Source organism: Harpia harpyja, chromosome 4, assembly GCF_026419915.1.
Source record: "Harpia harpyja isolate bHarHar1 chromosome 4, bHarHar1 primary haplotype, whole genome shotgun sequence".
NCBI classification, from domain to species: Eukaryota; Metazoa; Chordata; class Aves; order Accipitriformes; family Accipitridae; genus Harpia; species Harpia harpyja.
In genome coordinates this window covers 73,836,564-73,864,259 of record NC_068943.1, presented here as the reverse complement: position 1 = coordinate 73,864,259, position 27,696 = coordinate 73,836,564, and the positions used below count along the sequence as shown (strand labels likewise).

The 27,696-nt window shown below is 36.3% G+C and overlaps 1 protein-coding gene across 1 annotated transcript in view; it reads left to right on the top strand.

Moving 5' to 3' along the window:
* ADGB (androglobin) overlaps positions 1 to 27,696 on the top strand; it is a 122,134-nt gene that overhangs the window by 85,369 nt on the left and 9,069 nt on the right. The window contains exons 25-31 of the mRNA XM_052784793.1: positions 2,256 to 2,390; positions 2,590 to 2,743; positions 9,224 to 9,411; positions 11,031 to 11,215; positions 18,156 to 18,352; positions 19,560 to 19,671; positions 26,451 to 26,638. Of these exons, the coding sequence (XP_052640753.1) occupies positions 2,256 to 2,390; positions 2,590 to 2,743; positions 9,224 to 9,411; positions 11,031 to 11,215; positions 18,156 to 18,352; positions 19,560 to 19,671; positions 26,451 to 26,638 (1,159 nt within the window). The remainder of the gene's footprint in view (positions 1 to 2,255; positions 2,391 to 2,589; positions 2,744 to 9,223; positions 9,412 to 11,030; positions 11,216 to 18,155; positions 18,353 to 19,559; positions 19,672 to 26,450; positions 26,639 to 27,696) is intronic.

The following is a 27,696-nucleotide window of genomic DNA, read 5'->3' as shown; positions in this document are numbered from 1 at the left end:
TATACTATTTAATTGTACCATAGTTTATATCATCAGAGGGTTTGTTTGTAGCACTTGCTTGAAGGAAAGTAGATCTATTTCTAGGTAGATGCTTTCACTGATATTTAATTGCAGCTTTTGCAAAGATAGCTACTCTAACTTCAACAGTGTTCAGTAAGTCATTTGCAAGCATGACAGTCTTTGGGGATCACATATTTTCATTAAGTCCTTCAAAAATCTCCCTGCAAGTGTTCACACAACTGATCTAGCAGTAGGTCCGTTCTGCCAGGAGTGAGGAGTGAGAACTGGCAATAATTACTGGCTGCGTGTATAAATCTTCACTCCTTGTAACCACCAATTTGAGGAACGCTCATATGGGGTATAATTTTGTTTCACTTTTTAGTGTTTCTAATCCTGTGAAACCTTTGTATGTTGATGGAATCAGGACTTAGCAACCACAGCCTTATTCCAAATATTAGACCTCAGTTTTACATTTGCAGCATCTCTAAATCAGCAAAGATCAGATGCCGGTTTTAGTCTACCTTCAGACTTTTAAAACTTATTGGACTGATTCTTAGGCATTGTCCCAGGGGATACATCTAAGTGTCAAAATCATGCTACTGTGATTTTGTTTGATTTTTATTTTAACAGCTGACAGACTTGCATTTAATGTAACAAGCTAGCACCTTAGCCAATAAAGTAACATGCAGGAATTTTGGAAGTTCAGTATTAGGGTAAAAGTTTTCCCATTCTCTAACTCCAGACTTACCGGAGGCCAGAAACAGTACCATTTTACAACACAAACACCAGTTTAAAATGCCCTAAACCATCTCAGTTTGTTCTAGGGTTGCCACCTGTTTCTCATTATACATCCCATGTAGGCTCATCTATGTTTGTCCCTACTATAATTTTCAATGAATTAAAAATTTGAGGTTTCTTAGGGGCTTTTTCTGTCTCTATGTGTGCTATTTATCAGTGGTGGAAGAAACCTTTGCAAAGCTTCATGGACTAAGATTTCACACTGTTCTGCTTTAAATTACTTCTGGCAATATTTGCATTGACTCTGTGACTCACCTTAATTAAATGTCAAGGTCAGCTATTATCTTTGCTAAAAACATGAATGTGAAGACTGTTTCTGTAATTCCAATTACTATATATAGGAATAGTAGAACATCAGAGTAGCGTTGTCCAAATTTTGTGGATAAAACTTTTGCAGTTGAACAACTTGAACACATTCATATTTGACACAGAAAAGAAGACAGCTATCACCAAAAATGGATGTTGTGAGGTTTCTTTAGACTATCCATTTTACATAAACCATATAAACCAAACTTTGAATTAGAGCAATTAAAAGATAGCAAAAAAGATATATTGTTTACTTACTGCAGAAAGCGGGTAGTTGAAGAATAATGCAAGACGGAGTGGCGAGGAGAAGGATATCCTTTCCTTCACCTCTGCGTAGGTGTATTTTCACTCATACTCTCCAGAGGAAATCACTGGAAGGAGCTAAAACATAGAGTGAGACCATTTATCTTTCTTCTGCCCTTCACCAGACAACCTGTTCACATAACAGTGAATTTTGTATGCGGGTCTTCACATTGCTTTGTCCAGAGGAACATTAATTTTTGATACTGCATATGATAAATAAAAATTCCTGGTGTCAGGTGCCAGTGAGGTTAGCTTTAATTTCACAGAACTTCATAACACCTGCAAGCTTATTTGCCTTACAAATAACTTCTAAATTTACAGTCTTAGGTTCCTTCCTGTGTGAAAGGAATGTCTTTCATCCCATTTTAAATTTATTTGGTTTTGCTTTTATTCCTTTTTTTTCAAAAAAAGTTTTAAAAGTATATAAAGGGGTTTTTAATCTCCTAATGATGCCATAGCTTTAAGATGACAGCTTAATATAAAGAAATGGAAGTTATGCTAACTGATATTTATTAAAAAAAAAAAAAAGTAGTAGTAAAGTTTTGTAGAAGCCATAACATTTTGGGCCATTAGAAGCAGTTGTACTCGTGGATAGACTGACTGATAGAAATATTTGTACGTAAGTATTGGCCATTACCAGCCATTAGCTCTGAAAGAGCTGATCCCTACCTGATTTTTTATTTTTTTGAGAGTGAACAGCTACTGGAGAAACATTAGCAACGCATTTTATATCATTGTTTTACATTCATGCACGAAGCAGTGTTCTTCATGATTACCATAAGTTAAAGTCAAGTCATATGTGCCCTCCTGATTAGATTTAAATATTTATCTTGTTTTCTGCTTTCCAGAGAAATGTTTAAAAGAAACTGTAAGTCAATTGAAAAGTTTCCTTGTTATGAAGATGAATGGTGTAAGATCTCTTTCACTGACTATGCTGTAACGTATGCTGATCAGCCACCAAATGCGTGGTTTGTGGTTTTTAGGTGAGTTTCCTACAGCCCTGTGTAACTCTTGTGGGGAAGTGGTACTGATGCACTGTGGTTTTTCAGTAACCTGCTTTAAAAACATAATTTTACATAAGTCTACTTTCTTTAAATTCTAATGTATACCTCTACTTCATGTTACACAAATCATTTTATTTGTGAAAATAATTTTAATATAATTTTACTTTTTTTTTTTTAGGGAAGTATTTCATGTTCCAGAAGACATGCTTATAGTGCCAAAGGTGTATACCACTATCCCGTCCTGTAGACTTCATGTTGTTGATAATGACACACTGGAGGAAATGCCATATGTCTTTTTCAAAGTAGCACCTCGTGTTTATCCCAAAAATAAGGTAAATGCAGAGAGTAGTTGTGAAAAGTATAATTTTTAAAATATTAAAAATTGCCCAAATTCTGTGGACATTTTTAGCTATGTCATAATGTTCTACTTTGAAGCATGCCCTTATTTATGAGCAAGTTTGAACAGAGACTTTCACTGATCTGCTTCTGTGCTAAACCTTTTGCAGTGCAGGAACAGCTTTAATTTTCTTTGATATTTTTTACCATCACTAAATGGAGGAATATCATCCAACTTCCCTGTGCTCTGCTACTCAATGGCAACATGGTTGCTGCTGATGCTGTCCATCTGAGAAAACAACCTTCAAAAGTCAGGGGCTAAACTAAGAATGAGGTTTGAATAGCCTTCTATAAGTCATGCTTACAGTAATTAAATTAACATGCATTTTCATGTGCTAGTGATAATTGCAGTGTAAATGCCAAAGACAGCTTTAGATATGCTCTTCCTCAAAGCCTGTGTGTTACCTCAGAAGCATTGGTGTAAATTGCTTCTAAAAAAATAACTGTATTGTTAAATAATTATCACAGCTTCCCCTCCTTCTGCCTTTTTACCTTTAGACTAAAGAACACAGTTTGCTCGGTCTTCCCTTGCAAATGACGTGTTCTACACTCTTGGTTGCTCTCTCCTCTGGAGTCTTTCCAATTGCTGTTGTCTTTTTCTCGTTTATCATGCACAACACTGAGCACAGTAAACTTTGCACCAGGGGTTAACTTGTGGCCATACAAATGATGAGTAAGGAACGATTAGTTTACACGTCTTGTGGGCTTTACTTCTGCTTATATATCCAACTGTGATGCTTGCCCTATTTTGCAACATCATTGTTGACTCATGTACTTCTGTAACCCTAGGTGCTTTTCTGAAGAACTGAATCCTGTAGTTTATTATTCTTGACTAAATACAGTGTACTTCACTACTGATTTTAATGCTATTTTTTCAGACCATTTCCCTAGTTTAAAATAATCTTGAATTCTTATTTTCTCTTCATCTAAAGTTACAATCCTTCTGAGTTTGTGGTATCAGCTAATTAAACATATATGTTCTCCATTCCACCACCCACATTATTAATAAAAATATTGAATGGAATCAGGTTCAGGTTAGCTCTTTGAAATCTCACTGATTGCATCCCGCTCTTCCAAAAGGAGCCATGAGTATGTGCTTTCTGGATGTGATTGTCCAACAGCCACCTTAGTTTCTTCATTATGACTGCATTTCCCTAGGCTTAGAAGAATGATCAAAGAGACGGTGTCAGGTGTCTCCTTCTTCCCCATAGTGTGCTTTCCTATAGAAGGAGGCTTGATTGGTTTGATAGGACTTGGGTTTTGTAGTCTTTTTGCTATGCTGAGGGGGTTGCAAGGAGTTAATTTTATTAGTTATTTCATGAGGTTTTCAGCCATTGGAGTTATGCTGAGTAATGATTTTCTAGACACCTTTGTCCATCTAAAAAAAAAAACCAAAACATTGCAGTTCTATAGTCTTCCAGTACTTTACCTGTCCACCATCAGTTATCAAACATAATTTAAAAGTTTTGTGATTTTTTTAATCTGTTATTATCCTTCAGACAGTTCAGAAGTTCATCAGACCTAACTAATCCAAATTCTTAATTTATCTATATGATCATTTACTACTTCTTTTCCTAGTCTGGTCTGTCTCTTACCTCTTTGGTATTACCCCTAATATTAACTATTCTAGCCATGTGTTCACAGTTGACCTTTTAGTGAAGACAGGTTCACATTTTAGCCTTCTCAGTCTCCTCTGTCAATAACAAGGAATTGATGCCAGTTACAGTCTAACACTGCAGGAGCAGTTTTCTTGTCTGTCTTTTGTAACCTCCAGTTCATCAGACTTTTTTTTGCACTAGAATGAACTTGCCTTATCTAGTGTTTATAGTGAATATTAGCTGAATGTGACAGATAAAGACTACTGCTGCTGGAGGAATATGCTTAAAAAAGAAGGGTTGCAGACAAACTCTTCAAGCTCTCAAAACTAATCTGGGATCAGAGATGGGCTGTGGATTCCACCAGACAGGAAAATTTGGTTTGGAATCCAACAGTGGCAAGTGGCAGGATGCAAAAAGAAATCTCAGTGGTAAACACTACTTAGTGCTTTTCAGGAAAGTGACAGGTTGTGGAAAGAACAATCACAACTTCAGATTTATTTCAGATCTCAACTCAGCATTTGTCTTGCTTAGCAGGATACAACTGTCTAGTTCTGCCTTGTAAGGCAGGTTTTCCATTTCCCTGATTTTACTAACTCTTTCTCAGACCTCCTCCCATTTAACATATCTTTCTTGAATAAAGATGTCCAAAATTGTACACAATATTCCAAGTAAGATTTTACCAACACTTTGTGCAGTACAGTGGTTTTAATATTGGAAATGCTTGTTTAGCTATGCGCTACCCCACCCGGTACATTCCATACTGGGTTTTTTTCCATGGTACAGCACGATAGCCTCAGTGATTCTGTCATTAACTAATGAAGATGGCCCTTTTTATTTTATTCCTGTCCTTCCTTATTGAAGTGCCCTCTTAAAGCAGACATTTTTGTTATTATTCTCTAAACTCAGGACTTACATTTTTTAATATTAAATGTAGTTAATATCAGTAAAGAGTGATTTTGGTTTAAGAGTATTAAAACAGAATTGTGCAGGTATGTTGTTTTTTTCTACTTATTAAATTTCTTAATCAATGCTACTGAGTTTCTCAGTAAGAATATAACCTTATACCGTACAATTTAGCTTGTTTTCTTCCTATTTGTAAATGGTTCATTAATGTTTCAGTGGACCTGCAAAAGCTATTGAAAGCTCTATTGATGTTTTGACAAGACATTATGCATTATTATGAAACAGAAAATACAGTAGCATTATTTTAATCTGTTACCTTTCCTTTTAACAGTATTTTGTAAAAAAGTCAACGATATCAAGCAAGAAATTATGCAGTATGCCTGAATTCCTGAATGTCAATATTATTAAAGTCCTTCCTTTTTTTTTTTTTTTTAAATAAACCTACCAGTTAGTTGTTCTCTTCAAAACTATGAATCAGCAATTTACAACAGAACTAAAAAGAAATCCTATCAACAGATATTGTTATTCTGCTGCAGTAACACACCTGGAACACACTGAAGTTCATTTCAGAATGATTGACAATAAGGGTAAAATCTGCACACTAGTAATAATGTCTGTCTTCTTTCTGCAGACATTACAATCTAGATAGAAACTAAGTACTTGCTTTGCATTATTTGGATTTTTTTGCATTAAATTTTCTTCTTCTGTGGTAATGTTTTCTACTGCTCAATACAGTTGGGTTTGGGGTTTTGGGGGTTTTTTTTTTTTAGTTCTGCTCTCTTTATTATTCACAAGTCTTTTGAACAAATTGTAGAAAACGATAGAGATAAGCATACCTCAAGCTTCAGCTGACCAACAAAGATAAGAGTTTAAGAAATCATCTCTAACACATTTAATCTAGAAGACAGAAGTCTATTTGAACAAGGACACTGATCAGTTATTTGTCTTGACTAGTCATAGAAGGACATAAGGAAATCATCTTACTTCACAAAAAAGTTAGTTTAGGTGGTATATTAGAAAACAACCGTTTCTGATTCTAGAGACAGTGAATTGTAACAAGATATATAAGTAGGTAATGAAACCTCTCAAAGGTTTTTAAGAATAAGACATAAATCTGATGGGGTTGTCTGGATGTATTTGCTTATTTCTCGGTAGTGACTGCTGATTACTTGTTGTTCCTACCAGCTGCAAAATTCAGTTATTTTGCTTTCTACTTGCTTATAATATTCAGAAAGTGCCCACTCAAACAATTTTTTAATCTTAAGTCTAAATTTTCTGTGTATTTATACTGAACATTAAGAATGTATAACCTTATCATTATAAACAGGTATACAATGGAAAGTGTTTTTCTCATGTGCACCATGCTGTCAGAAAGCACTTGAGTATCTGGCTAAATCCTTCTCAGTTTCCAAGTGTACTTGTTAAGAGCAGGGGGGACTTCAACTATGTGCTTAACTAGATATTTAAATAAGTGAGTTCTCTTGGATCATAGCTTTGAATCATTGCTATTACCTTGTAGTGATTAAAGGGTATAAAGTGCCTTATAGTTACAATTGCACAAATTGGAACCACGAATCATTTCTTTTACTTTCATTCTAAATATCCAGTAGTCCTGAAGTCACAACCCTGCATTATTGGATAGTCCTGAAATCACAACTCTATTTATTGTAAGAATTTTTCAACAAAGCTTTTTTACTGGTGAATACTGGTTTCTTTTAACTGAAATTTAGCAGAAGACTGCCAAAAGAGAAAATCTTTCAAAGAATTTTCATCTGGACTATTTCTTGGGTGGAACACAAAATTTTAATGTTTGAAATAGCAAGATTGTAGGGCTAGATTAGAGAATCTGAAGAAAGGACTTAATCCTGAGTTCCCCTATTACATTGCAACTGGCCATTGCACTCATTATGTCCCTTTTTCTTGACCCTGCCTTTCAAGTAATCACATTCATATTGCCTTCTTTTTTTTTCAAGTACAAAATAAAATCAAATTTTGAAACCTTTTAAATTATATTCTGGTTTCCCATATTCCTCTTCTCAGGATTCATAAAAAGCAGATAAATCTGCATCAGGCTTATTACTTGTGTGTTGCATTTTTTATTAATTTTTTATTTGATTTTTCTAATACTAAAAATATTTTTTCTTAAATCAACATCTTCATGAAAATAAGATTAATATCCTGACGTTTAATGCTATACTTGCAATGACATTATTAAAAGTAGGGGCAATATTAATTTAACCTCAGATTTGAAGACAGAAGGAATCTGATATCTAAATTTCCATGCAGCAAACTGCATTCACCCATACTTTCACACTGCCTACAGTATGAAGGGGCATTTTAAAATCTCTGGTTTACCAGTGAATGCAGTAATTTTCATGTTCACATTTTATGTAATTTTGCTTTCATATGTGTGAGGACTGCTAGCTTTTGCTGAATGTCTTGTGCATGAATTGCCAAAATATTAGTTTCCTTATCTTCAGCTGTGGTCACCTTTGGAGTTAAAAGTATCTATGTAGAGAAATTCCATGCGGGGACGGATGACAGCACACCAATATGATGGTCAAAGTTGCCAGTTTATTGAGCACAGCAGATCATTCTTATACAATTCTCTAAGTTCCTCAAAAGCTCTGATTGGTTGCTGCGTGCAAGCATACAGTGTCCATGCGCATAAACATAAAACATAATTGGTTATACTACTCTGTACACGCACATAAACATAAAACATAATTGGTTATACTACTCTGTACACGCGCATAAACATAAGGCATAATTGGTTATATCAATCAAAACATGCGAAACTTGTCTCAATCTAATTGGTCAAGATAAACTGCCGAATTGAGGTTGTTTGTGCCAAGTTCCCTTTATCGTGGAATGTGCACCTGTGTTCTTCTAATTGGTAACTTTCTTTTTTTGTCTTCTTGTTTACCCTGTTCAAGGCCTTCTAAAGGCGTCTGGAATGCTCTCGTGTACTCTACTTTCAGACCCAGTCACTAAGTTCCATATAATTGAGTCCTACATATCTATAATCTCAAAATTGTTGCGCAGTTTTCAAGTACATCAACACTTTACAATACACGTCTTTCTTACCTCTGGCATACAGGTCAGATGCTTCCCAGCAATAGTAGAGTATGGGTTTGATGTGGTTGTCTCAGAGCTTGGAGTGAAAGTTCTTGCCTTATGCAGTCGTTTTCTTCATTATATCTCCTGCAACTACTACTGTTACTGCTACTCCTATCGTCACCACCACCACCACATATAGTTTTGGTCAGATACTAAGAGGGAAAAAATATTTTGTAGCAAATGAAAAGAATTTGATTGATACTATTGCTAATGGTTTTACAAGAAAAAGAACAGTAATATTACAGAACCCAGGGATGTATAGATGTGTTTTATCTGGGAGCTATTTGCATAGTCATATGATGTAGAAAGCAAGAAAATACATTGAAAAAATATGCTTTACTGAACTTCAATCATGTTATAAGACTTTTCAGACTAGAGTACTGTACATGATTAAATAAAAAAGTAAGAACTCATTAATATTTGTTAAATGAGACTTTATTAAACAACTTAGAATCATCAACTAATTTGGTTAGAAAGTGACCTCAGGAGTTTTACTGTACCTGGCCCTAAAAATACCTGCCAGCTTTGAAGTTAGATGAGACTGGATTTGACTTGCTATGTAACCTTTTGCAATATAAATTCCTGTAATAAGAGATGCTTCATAAGTTAGACTGTAATAGAGCTGTAAGATTCTTGCTTGCAAGAATCTTACAGCTCTATTACAGTCTAACTTATGAAGCATCTCGTATTATATTAATAAGTGTTACATGGACAAAAACTGTGTTTCATGGAGTCATAGAGTGCATTTTGAGTAGTGTTAGTTCCAAGTAAAAATGACTTGTTTTCTCCTTTCAGAAAGGGTACACATTTATGGCTGAAGCACGTACTGGTGACCTACCTGTGGCAGCTGGAAGATGGAGGCTCCGGCTCATCGGTTCTCATAGTCCGCTCCCATTTCTCTCCCGTGAGGCTGTAAATAATGTCTATTCTACTAAAGAAATTAAAGAGTATTACATACCCAATAACAAGCATGTAATGTTCAGGTAAATATTGAGAGAAGAATGATTAAATTCTGCTTTTTATGTGGACCATCCCTGACAGAAAAGTATGTTCTTTACTCTTTCATAGAAGGGGAAGGTATTAAGGCAAATATCTGAATTTTATGGGACATCAATGTGCAATACCAAATTTAACATTGCATTTGTGAAAGTGTTATTTTCTGGAATATTGCCATTGCTTAATGAAGAACAGGTATGAAGTACACAGACTACAACTTTAAAATCATAATAGCAGTATTTTGCATTTCTCTAAGCTCGATCTTGAAATCTTATCCGTATGCCAGTTACTGAAATTCCACAGTCCTTTGGGGGATTAAATAGATGTTAAAATCAAGATTTTGCAGGTGGGGAGGAGACATAAAGTTTGATATATTTTTCAGCTATTCAGATAAAGCTTTAAATAATACAGAAATACAATGCTTTCTTTTCTGATATATCAGACCAATTTCCATCTTGCAGTGTTGGCAGAAAAATTTATATGCATTTTATTTTAGCATACTGATTCTTTTAGTAGAACTTATTTAATAAAAACATGATGCTTTAATTTTTATTAATCCTTTCTTAATTGATTAAAGTGTATTAAAATCAGTTTATTCTGGCTGCGTTTGAGTTCAAAACTGACCCTGACTAAATCACTATACTTAAGTTTTTACACAAAGGACTACACCCTGCACTAAAACAGGCACCGTGCCTAAAGCTGATTACATGTATGTATTTTGAAGGTTAATTCTAGAACATTTTGCCTTGATTCCTGACAATTTGTATTAATATTTCAAATCAATGGATTATTCTTGGGATAGAGGTCTATTCAACAGGAGGAATCACTTTCAAAATAAATGAAGAAAGCATGTAATGGAAATATAACAAATGCACTCAAATTCTGTAAACTCTCTCTTTCTTGATGAGTTTTTTTCTTTTTCTCCCCTCTGGTGTTGGCAATCTTTTAAAAAGTTTATTTTAGAATATTTATATATTTTTGGCTCCAAATGTGCTGAAGTCGGGGTGATAGAGTTTTTGTGTGTGGTTTGTTTGCTTGCTTGGTGAGATTAGTCTAACAATTTGAATTTATGGACAAAAAGCAAGTAATATATAACATTATGAGTCACAACAGAACTATTATTTAAATTTCGTCCTAAGGCTCTAATTGTACAATCTTTTAATTCCACAGTCTTTTAAGTTGACTAGATTAGCAGCTGCTGTCAAATGAGATAGCTCTACCCTTTTGAAAGCAAAGCTTTCTTTTTTTTTCTTTTGCTCAGTTACTTTTTAATTGAAACAGTTCCTTAATCTGGCTAACCATGTTTTTCAACAAATACTAGTACAGCAGGAGGGAAAATGTATATCTGGACATTCGATAAGGCAGTGAAAAAAAGAAATGGCAAGACCACCCTTTTTTGCAGCAGCAGCACTTACTTTGACCATGGATTCACTGCACTAAACTTCACTACAGGAAGCTTTGCCCACCAGATTGCAGGAAAACAGTTGACTACAAACTCAATTTTAAGTGTTCGCTTCCAGGTCAGCACAAGGTTTAGGTACTTTCCTAAAAAAGAATGACCTGGTATACTTGGTTATGTTGCTATCATTTTTGTCTTCCTCTTTAGGTATTCAGTAAAAGTCTCAGCGCCACATATTGCTACAGTGCAGGTACAAACCTCTAAATCAGATGTCTTCATTAAACTACAAGTCCTAGATAATGAGGAAGAAATTGTGAGTGTCACTGGAAAGGGCCATGCAGTCATCCCTGCTTTTAATTTCTTGAGTAATGAAACACTTTTGAGTTCCCACTGTAAGTATTGTATTCTGTATTTGATATGAGGGATATACATTCTTACAGTAACATTAGATAATCAGAGAAAATATTATTTCTTCCTGCTTTTTCCATGAATCCCTAATCGCTTTGTGATTGCGTGAAATCAGCTACATTTCTGAGCAATGAACAGGAGTCCTTGGTCCTCAGCAAGGAGGAAGGGTACCGAAAGGATTGATTGAAATAAGGTGTCCAGCCTTATTTCCTTCCTCTGCCTTTTGGTCTTGTTTTATATCCAAGTAAAGAGTTTTGTGGATAATTGAAGTAGCTTCTCAGTTCTGAAAATTTTTATGCATATGCTTGCCTTGTCCTTGAGAACTGAAATATGTTTTATTTTCAAGATCTTGCCTTTATTTGTTTGAACTTAAAGTTCAAAAAATTTTGGCTGTTAGGAAACTGATGCCCAGACCATGGGACATGGTAGATAATTTGCAGATTACACGGAGCCTTAGGGTTTAAATGCACCATCCTGAGCATCACTCCTTTTAGCAGAAGCACATGTTTTATTGGCTTCTCATCCATCATATGAGCCCCAGAGTACAAGGCAAAAGACTCTTGAATAAATGGTGTATTATTTATCCTTAAGAAAATCTCTCAATTTTTGACTCTACCTCTGCTACAGCTTCACAATGATATTCATGGAAATAGAAGACATTGAAGGAAGATCTACTTGCCCCAGACTTGCAAAGTTGGCATATTTATTATACTTATTATACTATTGTCAATTCTTTATGATAGCAACTGAAATACTGAGAAAATTTGTACCTTATAGGAATACTTGAATTTAAACAAGATTTCCTTTGAGACAAATTCATTTGAAAGTTACAGCAAACACCTTACTCATTTTTGGCTGAACAGTTGAATCTGAGAAGTTCATTTGCTCAAAGTTTTTGTTTTGTTTTTATTGCCATTCATTACATTGCAGTCTTGTCAGCTCAGCTCTCATTAAAGGTGAGAACTAGTGTGTGTTCAAAGGTCACCTTTCATAAGTATGCTAAAATTCATGTATTTTCTCAAAGTACTTTGAAACTAGTGATTGTACCTAACAATAATCCAGCTGGCATCAGTTAAAACTGACTCTCTGTAGTCCAGCAAACTAATATTCTGAGTCTACTGTATGCCCAAGACTGGCAGCATATAAACACTGGGAGAAGGGGCAAGAAGGTAAGGAAAATTAAACCAAACTCTTTTCAGTGGTGCCCAGTGACAAGACAGGAGGCAACAGGCACAAACTGAAATACAGAAAATACAATTTAAGCGTTAAAAAAGGTGATTTGGAGGGGGGAGGAGTTGTTTGGTTTGGGGTTTTCTTTTTTGTTTCATTTTTACACTCAGAGTGTCAAACACTGGAACAGGTTGCCCAGAGAGGTTTTGGAGTTTTCATCCTTGGAGATAATCAAAACCCAGCTGGACATGTCCATGAGCAACCTGCCCTAGCTGACCCTGCTTTTAGCAATGGGATTGAACTAAATGATCTCCAGCGGTGTCTTCCAGCCTCTGCCAGGACCTCTCAGCATCCTGTGATCCCATGAAGTCAGTTAGTAGTTAAGGCTTATGGTTTTTGTTTTTTTTTTTCTTAATGATACACAAATAATCTAGTTGCCTTGGATGTGCTGTCCAACTGAGGAGGTATTCATTTACAATCAGACTTAATAGAGAGCGCCTTCAGCTTGAGATTGTAGCAATGCTCTGCCATCAGCCCCCTCTGATGTAGCGAGATAACTCCCTGCATGCTCCAGAGGGCAGAGTTAGGTTATCTGGACATCCTCTTTCATGCTTCACTTGCAGGCTTTCAGAAGTTAAGAGTTCTGCCAAACTCAGTACTCAAGAACTACAGTAGCTGTTTGCTACTGGCATTTTTATTGTTTGATAAAATTGGGGCTGGGCTACTGAAGAAGCTAAAACAAAACTGGAATGAAAATTTTTGTCATCTGAAAGCATGCTCGGCCAGTTAATTGACATTTGATTTTGAAGTGGTGTTTAATCTTACTGTTCAGAAACAATAGATACAGCTGAATGAGGTACATAATTCTTAGGCATATTTTCAATAATTGTCCCTGTAGTGCTTAGGTAATTTTTAACAAAAATGAAGTACCATCTACCTGCTTCTGCTACGCTTCTTATATGTAATAGATTTTAGATGCTACTGCTATGCCGTCTTAACTTCTTTCATAATCTTCATTTCCCTGTTTTCTATACACTTCTTAATCAAGCTATTTCCATTTTATTTGTAAGATCGTGTACTATTTTGAATTTTTCATTATCTCTATGGGTTTCATTTTGAAAATTATATTCTTCATAAACATTACAAGTTTGCTTAAATAAAGCAGTTGTTCATAAGCAAACGAGTCAGCTACTGTACTCTCCGTGGACACCATTATAGATCAATGTTGTAAGATATTAAAGTCTTCAGTCCTTTTATGAAGACTTTTAAATAATAAATCTTCTGTAAATCAATCAGTTTCTGCCTGTTTGAGCATATTCACAACCTGAGGCAAAGACAAATTGTTCAAATACTGGATTATTGCTTTGCTAAAGCCCAAAATAGCATCATATTTCATGTGCTCACCTCCACTATTTTGAACTGTGTAATTTCCTAACATGATCCTTTAGAAAAATGTTTTATCTAAATTTCCAATGCTGTGTGAGAAAAATAACTAATTTAATCATGTTTATGAAACATCTTGATTTCTGCCTCAACTGCACCTTGTTATTACCAGAAATGTAAAATTAAATACTGTGGAGACCATGCTCTTAAAGTACAATTCATCAGATGACAGTGTTGTGGTTTTAAAGGAAGTCATAGAGAACCTGTCATGATTCTGTCTGGGTTACCGAGATAATCGACAGCTATTTTTTGGTTACTGATTTTGGAACGTGGGAATGGATTCTTTAGTAGACTCATGGAAATAGAAGCAGGAAAGCCATAAGATAGCCCAGATTAGGGTCAGCATCACAATACTTGAAATAAATTGCTGAGTTACCCTCACTAAAGTGAAGGAGAAACTTTCTTGCAGGAAACTGTCTTGTTGGCAAAGATCATTGTCTGAAGACTGAAATAAGTTAAAAGGCACAATCAGGTGAAAGAGAAGAGAAATGGGTTCCAACAGATGCTGGAAGGGAGAGGTTGGGGCAGAATAACTAAGAAGCACATTTTGTCTTTTCCAGACTAGCAGGGGGCATAGGTGAGAAGAACTTTACAAAGTATCATCAGAAATCAGACACTCACATTAGGCTTCTATCTCTTATTCTTATGTGCTGTGATACAAATAATTTCTGCTAATTTAAAATTATTTTAAACCATTGTGAATCATTCAGTGAAATATCTGTTATATTAACCTGATTGAAAATAGGAAGGTTGTCATATCACGTTTGTACTCAGCAGTGGAGCCTATAAAAAAGCATTATGATTTTAGACTGTATTTGAAGGTGAAATGAATATTCTGATGCTATTTAAGTGTGCGTGTGTGTGTGTATAGAGAGCTGTCATTTGGAAGGAATGACTGTGAAGCTGTCACTCTCTCATTTTTTTTTTTTCTAACTATTACTATTATTTTTACAATATTAGACCAAGTGGCCTTAAGGTTCTTTTCCTATTTATGCATCCTGTATATCACAAAGAAGACATTTTGTGTTACTGTTCCAAATCTTTCAGAGCATCCAAACTAAATGAAAAGATTATGAAATGTACTCAGTATAACCAATATGACAGTATCATATTACCGAGCCTGCTGAGTGTCTGTAGGTGCAATTTATGGCATTGTAAAAGCATATTTCTGTGCTATTGTCAAAAGTGTTAGGATATTATGGACTGTACAATAACAATCAATATAGGAACCTCCTTAAATACTGATGCCAAGTTCAGGTGGGGATTTGTACAATTGACACTCATTACGACAAGATTCATACCATCAGTATCTAGTTGTTCTCTAAAAAAGTGTGTTTTCACAGAATAAGAATAATCGGAAACCACTGCTATACCATCAGCACCAAACTTGTTAGTTAAGCAAGACACAATCCTCACATTTGAGACCTATTCAGTATCACACGTGTTCTGCCTGTCATAGAATTGATCGCTGTATTGAGAGAAGTACGCTTAAGTGACATTATTGTGCAAGCATCATCAAAAAAACATTATTCCCGTTTCCCACCCACAACCTGTTAATTCATCTCCAGTCACAGCTGTTTTATAAATGTCTTTTATAGCTCAAAACCTACATTAAACCGATTGATTTTGAATATATTTATCTCTCTTGAGATGTAGCAGATGACTTGGACCTTGAACATTTGCTTGCCAATAAAGGAGTTACATATTGACACATTGCAAGCACAACTCATTTTGTTGATACAAGCATAGTAGTCCTATAAGCACAGACAGGCAAGTGAATGTTCATAATCCTTTTATTTTCCATAGTAGCAGCCTGATACAATCCAGTCTCAAAGTATCAAAATCTCATTCAGATTTTTATTTGAATCTGGAACTAAGGTAGGTAGGACTTCCTTCTAGTCAGAACTTTGCTTAGGAAAACCAAGACTGAATATTTACGTATGTAGTAAGGAAAGTAATTTGGTGTCACAGCACCACCTGGTGACAATTGCTAGAAATATTATTTTGGATGTGTATGCATTTTTGGGAACTTTCCCAAGCCATCTTTCCAGCAAGGAAAGCAGAATGAGTCTTATGGAGGATTCCACCATTCTGAGCTGAGTTATCTTCACGGCAGGCTCATCCGCTGGGCAAACCATTATAAAATTTTTCAATACTTAAGCTCTTCAGGTTTAGGAGAGAGAGAAGAGGAGGATAGTGAGACATTCATGAAAGCTAATTATAGCCTAAGGAGTACAACCTCCCTTGAAACCCTACTACCTTGGTAGGTAGAGGTAGGCCCCTTCAGAGTGCAGTGCACAGCTCTAAAGCCCAGACACCAGACCTCCTGGAGAGGAGCTCACCTCTGTTGCCTACAAGAGGGAGTATATTTAGTTGGCCTCACTGCTTTAAAGCTACCTTTTTGTAAATTATTTGCACTGTCCCTTGATAACAGTGCTCAGGCAGGCATTGAAGATCTTTCCTGACTAGAAACTTTCATGGAAATATTGCAAATGGTACCCTAAAGGCAAGTTACCCAACTGGAAAACGTCTGTATGTAGAGTCATTCTTCCATGTGGAATCCAAATCGTTTCTTTGCAGCAGGCTTTCACACAGATGTAAAAGAACATGCAAGATTCCAGTCTCTGGATAATGTTTCTTCTTCATCCAAATGCACTTCTGTTGAGTGAAAGCCTCGTGATTTTGGTTCCCTCTGATGAAAGACTTGATAATCTAACCACTGAGTAATGTCTCCTCTCATCTTCACAGCATGGGAAGCTAACTGATATCTGGAAGGCTCAGCAGGCTCTATTTGAGTGAGAAACTATTCCACAGACACAGGCTTGCTTAGGCATATCTTCTACAAAACAGCAGCCATGGAGTTGCATTGCTCTAAAAAATGGGTTAGAACAAACTAAATATTGTCCTCCAAGTTTCTCTTACAGGCTGCCTTACCACAAGACAGCAACAGGCATAGTTCAGGTGCTAAAGATTCTGAATGTCACACAGAAGAGCAACTCATAGCTTGTGATTAGGAGGTTGAGACATCTTGAAGAAAGCATCTCTGCAAGCTCTTGTTTTCATTTCCCAACTTCTACTGATTTTCTTAGGAAAAAGGAAGCACTGCCTTACTGCAGAGGATGATGTGATAGCAAGTGATCCGTGGCATCTGACTTCCATAAGAAACAGTATTTTCTGACTCCCTTTGAGTTTCTAGTGGCACACTTAACCTTTTACTTGGCATTTATACACTGACACACCACCAGTAAATTTTGCTGAATCTGGTCTAATAGTCCTGTCAAGTCCTGTACACTTCCCTGGATGTTTTGTCAACACAAGTGAAACTCTCTACATTTTTCTTTTGAAGTGTTGCAATGATACAGTATCATCCTTTGCTTCTACAATAAACCTTGGGAAGAGTAAAGCCTTCTGTCCTCAGCAAAGTCAAAATATATCTCTTTCCCATTTGATGGTCCAGCTATTGTTAGTGTAACACAGGTGAAGCTGCTTCCCCAGAAGTGGGGGGTTTGCCCTTATTCAATTTTCTGTGAGATGTTCCCTTTCAGAATTCTCTTTCCTTTCTCTGTAGACATTCAGCCAAGATAATATCATAGATTTCAGTGGCATTAGAAATGAACACAAGTTTACGTTTTCTGGATTAATACTTCTGTTACAGCCCTTCTTTAGCACATTCCTGGTTTCACAGTTTTCCCACATTAATACCTTCCTTAGGAGACAATGATATACCTTTATAAATGATAGACCACAAATAGTTCTATAGGTCCTTTCAAGATTGGCTTTTTCTAAACTTCAGTCAGCTATGATCTTTATGTCAGGTTGACATAAGAGACTTCTGTAAGGGTAGGAATTGCCAGAACTGTGGCCAATGCACCTCTCCCCTCCTTCCACAGGTATACACAATTCATTAAACTAAGTGAGCTATACAGAGATCCCATCATACAGAGTATAAGGCTATGTGTAGTATGTAATATATAGCATGATGCTGTGGTGGTTAGTGCAGGAAAGAAGTGCGGGGTTTGGTGGGGGGGGAAATTATATGCTTTATAAATAGTAACAACAGTTATATATACAGTCTTTCAAGTTTCTCATTATTTACTTTGAAGAGATTTGTGATTTGCATGCAGAATGAAATAAGGATAGTATTTGGAATAAGCACAATTGTAATTGGAACCTTGTGAGCATAATACAGCATTAGAAAATTGACTATGGTAATTGTTCTTTCTCATAGTTTCTGGGGGCATCTGTTTACCTCATATCAATAATTCATAGAATTTCTGGAAATTTACACTGACATTTTTTATCATCTTGCAGCAAGCAAAACCCAGATTATTCAAAGTAGTACAAAGAAGGAATCAGAAACTGGAGGATCAAAAAAAAAAGGTCATATTTCATCTTCGAAGGACACCAAAAATTCTATCAAGCCAGGACTTGTACGAGAAGGTCTACCTATATTAGAAGAATCTTTCCTCTTGGAAAACTTTCAAAATAATGATGGAAGTCCACAACGAGTAAGAGATTCCAGATCACTGGGGTTTGGAAAAAAACAAACAAACAAACAAACAAAAAGCCAAACCAATGAAGGGGTATTGATAATTCTTTTGGTACATGTGGAGATCTGATATCCTGAGCCAAGAACAAGGAATCCAAAATTAAGATTGTTGGTAGCTTCTGAATGAGGCTATGGAGAAAGGATAATGTGCAAATATGAATAACCAAATAACAAGGGGTCATTTTTGTTTCCAAATCAAGGTGATATATTCAATCTTTAAATGTTCTTCATTTGCCAAGTCCAGTTCAAGTATAGCGTAACTTTCAGCGAAGGGCCAAAAACTACCAGTAATGAAGTTAAACTTCTGATGCTTCAATGTGAGTTTTCTTTGAAATATGAAGTAAGAGAAGGTCATCTTTAATAGTTTTAAGAGAAACACCTATTTCCAGTTAGCTGAAAGCTTTAGTAACACACACACAATAGCTGCTACTTGAGCTGAGTTTCTCAGCAAGGGATGTCAAAACCAGGGATTTTTCTTGATTTCACCTAGGATTATTTGTCTATCTTAAAAAAACAACATTCATCTTCTCAAACAGTTCTTGTTTCTCTGTCTCCAAGTGTTTCTCTACTGTGATTTTTCCTGATAATTGAGTTCAATTGCAACAAAATATTCCAAGGGAAAAAAAAAAAAGACTATTGAGAAATAAATTCCAGGGTTGTTCCTTTGACTCAGAACTGGCTTTAGAATTTGGAAAGCAATTTTTAAAGAGAATCATTTCCTGTTCAGTGTAGCCAATGTTTAAAATAACCCATGGAACCTGTCACCTCTACCTCAAATTAAGACATTATTGAGTGCTAGTATTAGGGCTCAAAACCCTGTAGTAGGTCTTAAAATCAAAGACAAAAGTCTTTGTTTTAGCGCATGGCATACATAGGAAAGTTACATGGAAATCTTAAAGGAATGTAGCTCCTCATTGTATAGCCCAGTTTAGTTTCACTTGATAAATGCATGAGTAATTGTTTAATTTCACAGGAATTAAAATAAAATCTGTCCAATTAACACTAATTTTTTAAGTTTCTTGTGAATACTGTAATGTGCAAGCTTTTAACTTGTGTTTTATTTGCTGAGTTCAATAGCTGGCAGTTCACTAACCTACAGGACTTTTGAATGCTCACTATAATTGTTATGTCTTCAACATGTTAATGTACTGCATTTTCTTTCACAGTATTACAAGTATATCATACAAGCATTGGTGTTGTATAATAGTTGGCCACTTACAGGCAGTCAGTCTCTGTTTGTTCAGGAACTAAAAGAAATTGAGAAAAATGAAATCAAAGGTAGGTCAATCTAAGTATGTATTTAGTCACATGCATCATGTTACTGATTTTAAAAAATGTTATATTACTACAAGCCAAGACCATATGACATTTTTTCTTTTATTCACTTCTTGAGTGAAATAATTAAGAAACAAAAAGCTCTTTGTTCTGTGCTTCATAGAAATGAAGTTTGATTACATGATTCCTTCAGTTCACAAATTATAAAGAAATCAGAGAATACTCTGCAAAACTCACCTGAGCTTCTTAGGGCTCAACTTCAGGTAAGGACCTGGAACAGTTGTAGAAGTATGACTGCTCCTACACTCAGAGACCTATGAAGTGTAATATAAAGGCACAGTGCCCTGACAAAGTGCATCCAAACATAGAAGTTTCTACTGAAACTAGAGAAACATGCCTGCAGATAATTTAAGAAAATCCACTGACAAGAGCGAAAAAAAGGCCTGGTTTGGGATATGTATTACTTCTGTACTGCTAGGAGAAGAATTTAGGCAGGAGGCAAGACTAGCAAAGGTCCCAAGGACAGGCTGTATATTCAAGCCATGAAGGGGACAGAGAAATTACAGAACCTTTTCTTTTCTTCCAGATTCTCTTAGCATTTCTTGTTAAGGGACAGAAAAAACCCCAACACATATTAAAAGCAGTTAGAATACTAGTCAGTATCCTAGAAATTAGATAAATGTCTCATATTTGCTTCTCCTTTTACCACTGGGGCTGACACAGAATGATTTAGATCCTAATTATGTTAGAGGAAAATTTATCATGCAAGACTCAACAGCCCAAGAGAGGCGAGGCTGTTACCACTCCACATCCCCAGGTCCAACCATTAGCGAGGCTGAAGATGTAGTCCCAGCAGGCACACGCACACAGAACACACATACATACTATGTATATACATATATACGTTGCCAGCCACACAGATCACAGACACTCAGAGCACTCGCACAAACTCAGACAGCACCAATGGCCTCATCCTGCTTCCCTCTCTGGCTGGACAGGGTGGAAGTTCACTGGAGAGACTATATATATATATATATTTATAAAGGTGGATCCTTCCAGCGACTTAGATACCTAGCCTGCTCCATAGCTGGCCCCTGGATCCCATATGAGCTCCTGAGGCTGCAGCCCTACTCCAGCTGCTGGTGTAGACCATCACACACACACATGCATCTGACTCCCCTGCGCTCTCACCTTTAGATTCCTGCAGAACCTAAAATATTACTTTCCACCATTCAGTAAATTTCCCATATCATTAATATTAAAGTTCTATAACTCAATTTTTAAAATATAAGATAAGGAGAAATTATTTGTGTTATCCTTCCTCATATGTATACACTTGCTAATACCCTTAAATTTTCTTAGGAAGATTTGATCTTTATTTATTAGTGGTATTTCTTACTTGTTACTCTGGTTACATATTTCTTTTTGAATGTCTGGTCTTTTTTTTTTTTTTTTTTAATTTTTATTACCCTGGGCTGAAGTTAGATTCATCAGTAGTAATTGCTGACATATATCATTTTATTTCCTCTTTTTAAGATGAGTGCAACATTTGAGATTTTTGCAGTCTTTTTTCAGCTAGCATTACAGAACTTTACAAAGATGTATCGTGTTGATTTACTATAGTCCCTAGTCAGTTTCAGTAATATTTGAGGAGCTGTGCCACCTAGCCTTACAGGACTGGTGTACACAGCTTTTTTAGTGGTGATTTCACCTGCTTTTTGTTTGTTGCATTCTTCACAAAATCATCACTTCTTCCTAGATGACTCCATTTATTCTCCTTGTTTACCCCTTAGTGCTAGGCTGCTTCTTACAATAGACATCCTATAACTTTGTCTTATCCTTCTGAGCCAGCTACGTAGTAACAGCTTGCACTTAACACACCACTTATGCTACTTGTGTATATCCTTTCATACAGATATCACCATGGTCTGTAAAGCTGCAGGTCAAAGGAGGTCACTTAATCTCTAAGTGTCTTCACTACTTTTCAGCTGTTATTCCTGAAGCTTGTCAATCTCATGAGTATTCTCATGTTTAGTTCAAGGTAGCAGTATTCCAGTTCATAGCTTCCCTTCTCCACGTTAACTGATGCTTTGGCTCATTTGGAGTCAACCATACTCAAGCCACAGTCAGTGATAACGAGCACGTTTCTCTTAGGATTCTTTTTAAATGTTGTGATTTCTGTGTCCTCTCTTAATTGCTGCCTTTCAAAGTAACCCAAATCCATTTCACAGTTCATTTTAGCTGGGTGTTTCTGTTCATACAAGGACATCAACAGATTGCCCAGGCCACCATCAGAGTTTAAAAACAACATATAACATAAAGTTTCAACACCAACACATACTGTATTTACTACTTAGCATTTATTTTATGTACCCCTATTAACAGCAACATTTATCTGAAGTGCTTACTATAGGTATTTTGGAAAAAACATTTAATCTTTGAATCTTTTTCTGATTGTGAACTAGTCTTAAAGTAATATGAAAACTGAGCTTTACCATTTAAAGCTGCCAGCCCCAGTTATCAAACACACAATTCGTATAATCACAGTGTTGGCATGTAACCAAAAAGGCATCCTCTCACCATGTGATTTTTAAGAAAGCTGCAGTAAGCCAGGTGGAAAATTCCTGCAACAAATTTTCACCATTTCAGGTATCACTTTTTCACGTAAGACAACAGTGCCACCTGGAGTTAGTTTTGTATTAAAGCTAATTTATCATGGTAAAAGCATGTTTCAGCTTTGTATTAGCATTTACTAAAGTCTTTTAAGCAAGTCTCCCTTTAAATGAAGACCCATACTATTATACTACCGATATTGACCGATATTATAAATATTTATTAAGAACATTTTTGAAGAAAACATGTTATCTGGCATACAGATGCTATGATAATTTTATATTTTGTATTTGTTGATCCTTATTACTCTTTTCTTTCTTCAGAATCCTTAATGCTGCAGTTTGGTGGTACTTGTAAAAAGAACTGTATTAGCAGAAGTTATTTCATGACTAATACTTACTCATATTTATTATATATGAAATCTCTTTAAATGTTTTATTGAAGAGTACATTGCACAAACAAAACATTAAAAAAGCATTAACCAGGAAAACCCAAGTACACAGAAATTAGAAAGTGCGAGATAATTTATTAATTATTTATACAGTCTTCATTCTTTTCTCTCTTTTTTTTTCTTTTTTACCTTCCTTTGGGAACTGTTAATGGGGCAAGACTTCAGTGGAAAACTGGTAAAAAAAAAAGTAAGGTCTGGATCATAATTCTTGTGTAAAAGGGGAAAAAATAGCAGGTAATCTTGCAACTGCTAATACCATTTTAAGTTGCTTGACTGTGCACACAAAATTATTTTAAGATTTGTTTTGTATATATGATTTCCAGCTATGGCCTTTTTAGGTTCTTTGGTTTTACTTTTCTCATAGTAAGATCAGAAGTTTTATTGTGCAGCTGTCACAACCCAGAGTTGAATCATCAGCGTGTGCTGAATGCTTACTGCAGCATGTATTTTATATATTGCCTTAAGTTAACTGAAAAGTATGAGCTGTTGATGAGAGAAGGCTGTGTATCCAACTGGGAGAGCAGAGGGAGATAGGGCGCCCAACCCAGGTAGTAGATGTAGGTTTGAAAAGGCAGGAGAGGCAATATCCTTTGGAATATTCCTTTTTTTCTCCAGAGCTGGGAAAGTTTCTCCCCCAGGTTTTCTGTTCCCACGGGAGAACTTGCTGGCTCATGCCAAGGGCAGGATTTCATGAGATGTTTAACAGGATGTCCAGTTCTCCCTCTTTATCTCTTTCCCACCTTGCCTGTCCGTAGTGATTAATCACTGGTTCAATGAAAAAATAGGTCACTGAGGATACATGATGGTGGTAGAGTTTAAAGACCTGTAGACCTCTAAGCCATGCTCTCAGCCCACCCTACTACTGCAACCATATTGGTGGTTTGCTTCTATCCTGGTGTATTTTTACTGCAACTTTACTGCCTGGATGAGCCCAACTTTGGAAAGATTTTTGACGTTGCTATCTGTCGAGAATCCGTCTGAGGATCCAGTCAGAGACAGGAAAAGCAACATCTGAGCTTCTCGGTCATTTCCTAACCAAATCTGAAAGTTTCTCATGGGGCAAGTAATAGTCATTTCTTCTAACTACTGGGTAATCCCACTAAATGCTCAAGGCTTATTTCAGACAGTGGGAGCATGATATCTTCTCAAAGAAAACTTCAAAAGACTCCTTATGACTAAGATAGATTCTCTGTAATTTGAATCTCAATAAATCAAGAGTAACTGTCTCTCTTGCCTAAAAAAGAGGACTGTTGTATCTCAATCTGAAGTTCTAAGTTTCAGATAAGAATTTGGTGTAATTATTTAGCTTGTCATAGGCAAGACATGAGACTGGATGATCACTGTGGTCCCTTCTGGCACTAGACTAAATGAATCTCTGAGTAAATAACAGAAAAGTGGTAGAGAAGCTAATTTTAAGAGTTGCTATCAGCTGCTTGTCATCACTGTCAATTGGTGAGATGCCCAAACTTTTCTTGGTGCCATACATATAAGGTAACTGCCACAGAGAGTTTGTGATGATCGTTGCATAAGCTATGAGCTGGAATGGCCTTTCACTGTCTGTATCATCTCCCTGCCTTTCTTCTCATCACATCCCATACAAAGCATTTGCCTGGCTTTGTCCTTAGAAAAGCCCTGAGGAGCTATTCCCATCTCCCGTAGAGTCAGAGTAGGCTGCACACTATAGTGCCAAACTGCAGCCAGTGTCCCCTCCAGGAATATCTGGAGGGTGATCCCAAAAGCCGGGAGACTGCCTGCTCTGCTGGGGGAGGGAGGAGGGCTGGGGGGGCCTGGACAGTGCAGCGTACTGTTAGCGAAGAGAGCTCAACTGAATCCTGCCCTAAGCATTCATATCTGGAATTAAAGCAGGATACCTCATTGTAGCCTTGTCATTTCATATGCTTGTTTGTTATCTATCTACTAACTTCTGAGTGTATACCATAAGTCCAGAGCATCAAAATGTTAAAATTCAGTGTCGGAAAATATTTATAGAAGCCAAACAAAACTTGTGGTATCCCATGACATAGAAAAGTCTTTGTCTGATATCATTTAGCTAGTAACACTGAATGTCTCTTGAGTGTTTGTATAAACAATAAATAATTTATCTCTAAAAATTAATAATTCACTGAATAATGCATGTACACCAGCCTGATTTATGGTGCTAATATGTTATGATAATGTGAAATTAAATGGAAAGCCATTTATGCAATGATATTATAACTTCAAATAATGTCATCACTATTTATTTTATATTTGCATTTCCTCTGGAGTTGTTTTAATATCTTCAGTATTTGTGGACACCACTTTAATTTTTGCTTTCATTCTTTAATGTATGCTTTGGTAGCACTGAATCAATTTAAGCTTAGCACTTTGGTGCCATCGTACCTTATTTAAGTAGCATGAGGAGGTAAGAATAATCAATTTATACATAAACACATGTATAATATATGATGTAATACACATATATCATATAATATATATTTGTATGTGTACTTATGTGTATTATAAATATGTTTCTATATATTTAATATTTACAATTTTGTATATCCATATAACCTCAGCCATGACATTGCAGATCTGACCCAAACCTCATTAATCATGCAGCACAGTGATTTGGCCTCAGTGGAAGGAAATTAGAAAAGCATAGCATTAAGTGAAAGGTACCTTGTTGTTATGGTCAGATTGTAAAACAGTCACTCTTTCCTCTTTTTTCTAAGAGAAATGCCCTGTTTTATTGCATTGACTAAATCTACGTTTTCAGCATTTGTTTCAGTGTTTCAAGCAGTATGAAGGGGGAGGGAAATGGAGATTTCAGTCTCAGATCTTTAATCTTTCTCATAGTGTTGTGGGTCCATTCCAGGTTGTTTCAACTGACATGTTCCTTATGCTATTAAAGCTATATGCTATTACAGGCTTGCTTTATTTATTTATTTTAACAAGACTATGACATGCAAAAAGTCTTGTTAACAGTTCCCACCAGCCAAGACAGTGCAGAATAAGTGTTACAAATGTCAGTTCTCAGTATCTTTGATTCAAACATATAGCATACACATGCACTGACAAAATAATTAATCCAAAATGTTCTCAGATAGTTCTAAGAATGACAATTTTGAATTTCTTAAATATGCATCAGATCTCAAATATGTTTCTTTGCCTTAACTTCCTTGCATTTTTGGTGGCATGTACCTTCCCCTCTGCTCTTCACACTTTCAGGCTTACGAGGATACACAACAGTGAGAACATTGACTTTACCTACTTTGAGCTTCTCCCCTGCCTAGTGCATAACACTGACAGAGATTGTATGAGAAGAGAATATATATGTATATAAGAGAAGTAAGAGTCAGACTGTGATTCTGTACATTGCAGTCTTTGGATTGACCCATACACAAGACAATAATGCAGTGACAGTTGTGCAGGGAGCATGGCATCTTCACAGTTAAGCTCTGGGTAAAGTGGTATTTAGGACAGATAAGGCTGTCACAATATGTCCACCTTGTAAGTCTGTTTTTAAAAGTTGCTTTGTCCCCACATCCTTTTCTTGGTCCAACAATAAATGTTAGTGTAGTACTTGAAAGTGTCAACTAATTAACTGACTTTTCTTTGTCTTTCTGTATGGCTGTTTTGTGCTGTTATTCCACCCTGGATATTACATGGGGAAATATATTTCTGGATGGCAATGGTATCCTCTAATTCATCATGCATCATAACTACATCTGAATAGTACACAGGGAAAAGCATGAGGAGCACAGCTTTCCCCCAGTGCTCAATTATTCTGAAGGACAAAAATCTGCAAGTATTCCTAAACCAAGTAGAAAAACAAAAGATAAAGCATCTGAGAAGACAGAAAAAGAGAAGTCCAGTAAAGAAAGAGGATCACTTGTATCTCTTGCATCTCGACCTGAATCTCAGGTGAGAACAAAGCCAAAAACTGGATTTGTTGAATATGCCATCATTGTACTGAGTGTAAAGATATTTTCAGGTCTGCAGATCAGTATTACTAGCACTTCTAGTGTATCCCTTGCATTTCTCTGTGCTCTGCTTTGCCACCTTTTTAGTTTTACTCCTGAGAGAGATCGAGTTACACATGTAAAAGACATGCATCCTGCATTTAGAGATGAAATGTGCTCATTTCTTTGTTTAATATAAAGCAACCACTGGTTGTTCCTTTTGTTGGTCTAGTTTCTGTCTCTGCTGAAGGTTTATTAAATTGCGTGAATTTGCCATATTCATGTCCCATTAGGCCTCATTGTAGTGGTTTTCATAGGTTCCCAGGGAGATGAAATAGGTCTTTCCACTATAGTTCCTGTCTCATATGTCACAATTGTCATTAGCCTGTGGACATAGAGTGGCAGAAAAATTGGCACCTACTTGCCTACTTGGAAATTATTCTCATCTGTGGTGGGATAATCTGAGTGTTCTGTGGTAGACCAAAAGGCTACCGCCAGCCTGTGTGCCTTAAAAGGAATAACTGACTTTATGGATTGCAAACAGATTAATGGAAGGCAAGGAAGGAACCGACAGCTCCTTGTTTAATGGTATTGCTTTTGCTGGGAATTTTGCTGCCTCATGGCAGGTAGTTCAAGGGGAGGGCATCTCCATAGAGTTTTTCATGAAGAAATCTCTACTGAATTGTTTTCTTGACTAAACCTGCTGCACAGCAAACTTTTCTATGATTCACTTCCACACCTTATTATATAGAGTTCCGGAATAGTGCCTTAACCCTTCTTTCAGAGCAGTCCAAGTGGCTGCAGTTCGGATTGTTGGCCACAGAAATGCAATGCAGCTTCAAGCTGTGTCAGATTTCTGCCTTCAGCTCCAATGATGGGGTACACTGGGGGTGCTAGGATGATAGCTCTTGGGAGTTCTTCAGTCTGCCACTAAAACAGATGCAAGTTTCAAGATGGAACTGCTTGCAGGTAAAGAAGATGCCCACCTTTAGTCTCAGTTAAAAGCTGAACTCCTATCTC